The sequence below is a fragment of the Antrostomus carolinensis genome, unplaced genomic scaffold (assembly GCF_000700745.2).
Source record: "Antrostomus carolinensis isolate BGI_N321 unplaced genomic scaffold, ASM70074v2 scaffold20168, whole genome shotgun sequence".
NCBI lineage: Eukaryota > Metazoa > Chordata > Aves > Caprimulgiformes > Caprimulgidae > Antrostomus > Antrostomus carolinensis.
The window spans coordinates 1-3935 of NW_010333918.1; the positions used below are offsets into that span (position 1 = coordinate 1).

At 56.5% G+C, this 3935-nt stretch overlaps 1 protein-coding gene across 1 annotated transcript in view; it reads left to right on the top strand.

Annotated features, from left to right (window-relative positions):
- The first annotated feature begins 45 nt into the window (after nt 1-45).
- Nucleotides 46-3935, top strand: part of PLK1 (polo like kinase 1) — a 5218-nt gene continuing 1328 nt past the window's right edge. The window contains exons 1-7 of the mRNA XM_010174049.2: nt 46-269; nt 734-827; nt 1340-1559; nt 1828-1986; nt 2204-2281; nt 2761-2915; nt 3362-3544. Coding sequence (XP_010172351.2) covers nt 46-269; nt 734-827; nt 1340-1559; nt 1828-1986; nt 2204-2281; nt 2761-2915; nt 3362-3544 — 1113 coding nt within the window. The remainder of the gene's footprint in view (nt 270-733; nt 828-1339; nt 1560-1827; nt 1987-2203; nt 2282-2760; nt 2916-3361; nt 3545-3935) is intronic.

Consider the following 3935-nt stretch of genomic DNA (forward strand, 5'->3'; position numbering starts at 1 on the left):
TGAAGATCGGTAGGTGCCCGGGATGTGATGCCCTGCCAGTCCCCCATGGCTGCCCCACAGCAGGGACCCCGGCCCCGGGGACCAGCCACCCAGGGCATCTCCAGTCACACCCCGTCTCTCTCAGGTGACTTTGGCCTGGCCACCAAAGTGGAGTACGATGGAGAGCGCAAGAAGACCCTGTGTGGGACCCCTAACTACATCGCCCCGGAGGTGCTGGGCAAGAAGGGGCACAGCTTTGAGGTGGACATCTGGTCCATTGGCTGCATCATGTGAGTCAAAATGTCTCTTGTGGGGCCGGGTGGTCCCTGGGGTCCAGGTCTCATTGGCTCCCTGGGTTTTGGTGTGAGCCGAAGCTTTGGGTTCGCTGTCTGCAGAGCATCTGCTCTGGCTGGGCCCTGCTGCCCATGAACACACAACCTTCCCCGTGCTCTGCAGAGGCTGGTGTGTGTGTGTGTGTGTGTCTGTGGGCTGATCTGCTGCACAGCACGGCTGTCTTGAGGTGTTTCCCAAAAGCCAACACTTCCTAACTGGAATTTTCCCCAGAGAGTTGTAGATCCCAGTTCCCATTTTCAGAGGCAGGGACCAGGCACGGTGCACGTACCTCCCTGTGCTACTGCAACGTGTTCCCTCTGCCACGGAGGTCCCAGGGTGTGCTTAGGATGGGCTCACTTCTGCACACAAGTCTCGGAGTCTCTTTTGCAAAACTGATGCCCTTTTCCCTGTAAACACTCAGGTACACTCTGCTGGTGGGGAAACCGCCTTTTGAGACGTCTTGCCTCAAAGAAACTTACCTCCGGATCAAGAAGAACGAGTACACTATTCCCAAGGTAGGGGGCTTCCCGCGGGTGGGCCCGTTCCCCTCGCAGCAGTTCTCGGTCAGCTTCTGCTGCACTCTCCTGTTTCTGGCACTTAATGGTGAAATGGCTTTTACTGCAGAGAGCCAGGGAGGGGATGTGTCAGTCAGTGGTGGAGGGAACCCATAGGACCAGCCTCCTCTCGGGAGCCAGCAGCTCCCCTGTTACACAGCAAAAATCCGAGCTGGGCAGTGGGCACATGGAGTTAAATGGATGTGCTCGAGTCCATGAGCTCTGGGCCAGGTCCCCAGCTCATCCCGCTGCTGGAGGTATGATCTTGCTATAAAGCCAGTTGACTTTGGGCTTTGCCTGCTGTCAGGAGACAGCTCTCCGTGCCTTCCCACTTCAGTTTCCCAGACTTGCATCCTGCTTGCACAGGAGCTCTGCTCCAAGCAGAACTTCCTCGGGTTGTATACGCAGTGCAGTTACCACCGGTGTGTGTCATCCCCTGACCCTGCCTCCAAACTCTGCCTGTCTCCTCTTAGCACATCAACCCCGTAGCTGCTAACCTCATCCAGAAGATGCTGAGGTCCGACCCAGCCACGCGCCCCACTATTGACGAGTTGCTGAATGACGAGTTCTTCACGTCGGGGTACATCCCCAGCCGCTTGCCCACCAGCTGCCTCACCGTGGCACCGCGCTTCTCCATCGCTCCCAGCAGCCTTGAGATGAACGGGCGGAAGCCTCTGACTGCACTCAACAAAGGTAAGAGCAAGTGTCCAGAGCTGGATGAGAGCCTGCAACACCCAGAACCACCGACGGGCAATGAATGTGCTGCTCCCCCAGCGCTTCTCCCAGTTGTTACTGAAACCTGGAGTGTCTTGTGAGTGAGGGGAGGGGCGTCCTCCTCACTCTGCCCAGAACCAAAATGAGGAGGAAGTGCCAGCACTTGCTTAGGGTACAATGTAAACCTGATGTCTTCAGAAAGCTACTCCCTGGTCACACATCCACACTCTTCTCTTTCCTGGCCCAGGACCAGACAGCCCTGCTCTGGAGAACTTGCCTGAAAAGGAAGATGCAGCTGGGCTGCGGGAGCCGGGAGATGCTGTTGGCTGTCACTTAGCTGACATGTTACAGCAGCTGACTGCAGTCAACTCATCCAAGCCTTCTGAGAGAGTGGCAGTGAGACAAGGTGAGTCTGGGGACAACCCCACAGGCACTGGCCTTCCTGATAACTTGCTTCTCTGTCACTCTGATGCTGTTGTCTGAAGTGAGAGACCAGCCAACTTCAAACAGGGAGGCTGAGAAGTGATGTAGTAGCTGCTCGCCTTCCTTCTGGCACTGTTTGCTTCCTGGGGCGCACAGGGTGCTGTGAAATGTCTTCTAACAATCTCCTTTTCTCTTTGCAGAAGAAGCTGAAGACCCAGCCTGCATTCCCATCTTCTGGGTTAGCAAATGGGTGGACTACTCAGATAAATATGGTCTAGGTAAATAATCACACTTCAGCCTTTTCTAGCTGCTGAAAGGCTGGGAAGCTTTGGTTTGGGCATTGCATAGGTCTGGTGCTTTAATCACGGTATTCCAGTGTGTGTGTCCAAACTGCTGCCAGGAATGTAACCAAATACCCAGTGAATCCAGAGTAGTGGTCACCAAGCATCAGCCCTGGCCACTTTAAGGTGGCAAATGGCTACCTGCTGCAGGGCATGGCTGGCCTCATGCTGCAGTGAGCACGTGTACCCACGGTGGCAGTTAAGTTGCTTCTGCAGCAGGTGATGCAACGAGGGAGGATGAGAAATCCGGAAAAGTGCCACCCAGACCTCCCCAAAGAGGAAACTCTCTAGTCTGGGTGGGGACTTGGTGGGGTGGCTGTCAGGGAGCCCCTGGCCAACACGACCCTCTGGCCTTGTATTTCACACAACGCTGGTCCCATGTATTTGAAGGCCTAAGGGGCTCCCTTGTGACCCAGGTTACCAGCTGTGTGACAACAGCGTTGGAGTTCTCTTCAACGACTCCACTCGGCTCATTATGTACAACGACGGGGACAGTTTGCAGTACATCGAGCAGAACAGCACCGAGTCCTACTTCACTGTGAGATCCTACCCCTCTGCCCTCAACAAGAAGGTCAGTCCTGGGGACAGGAGCCCTCGGTGGGGGGTGGCTGCTCCTGCTGAGGCTTCTGCCAGCCTCGTTGGGTTGTGTTGGCAGGGTGGGTTCCATGGAGAAGCATCTGTAACTTGGGGTCACTGGCATTCTGCCGGCCTCCTCCTGGCTGGTAAAACGTGGCCCCAAGGACAGGCACTAGCAGCTCTAACTGGTTATTTCTGGCCGCTAGCTGAGGCTCGTTTGTGAGCAGCTTCACAGAATTAAGTGCTGATCTGTTCAGGAAAGTGAGCCCCAGGTATCACAGACCGAGTTAACTTCAAGCATGAGAATTTGCACAAGTTTTTGTGCTGTGATGCCTCAAGCTCTGGAAGCTGCAGGGAGGCTCTGGGGCTGTGACAGCAGCCCCTGCCCTCCATGGCAGGGCTCATCCTCAGGCTGTCTGCTCAGGCCTCTCCCCTCTGCAGATAACACTATTGAAGTATTTCCGGAACTACATGAGCGAGCACTTGCTGAAGGCGGGCGCCAACATGACGCCGCGGGAAGGGGACGAGCTGGCCCGATTGCCCTACCTCTGCACCTGGTTCCGCACCCGCAGCGCCATCATCCTGCACCTCAGCAACGGCACCGTGCAGATCAACTTCTTCCAGGTGAGGCTGCTCCTCGGCTCTTCCCAGGGCTGTAGCTCCAGCTGCTGCAGCCCCGCTGCGGGCAGCGCTGTGTGCGGGGCAGCAGGAGGGTGTCACCTGAGTGAAACTTTGTCCGATGGACCGAGCGCTGGGAGGATCTTTGCTCCCCTTGCTGGGACATCAGCCACCAAGATGCTACTTGCTGGTAAAGGGGCTTGTGTCCCTGCACTGCTGCACAGTCCTAGGTGCAGTGGTCTTGAGCTGGCTGGCCAGTAGGACCAGGGAGGTTCTCTTACCCCTGCACTGGGCACTGATGAGGCTGCACCTTGAGTGCTGCGTTCAGTTTTGGGCCCCTGACTCCAAGAAGGACATGGAGGTGCTGGAGCGTGTCCAGAGAAGGGCAACGGAGCTG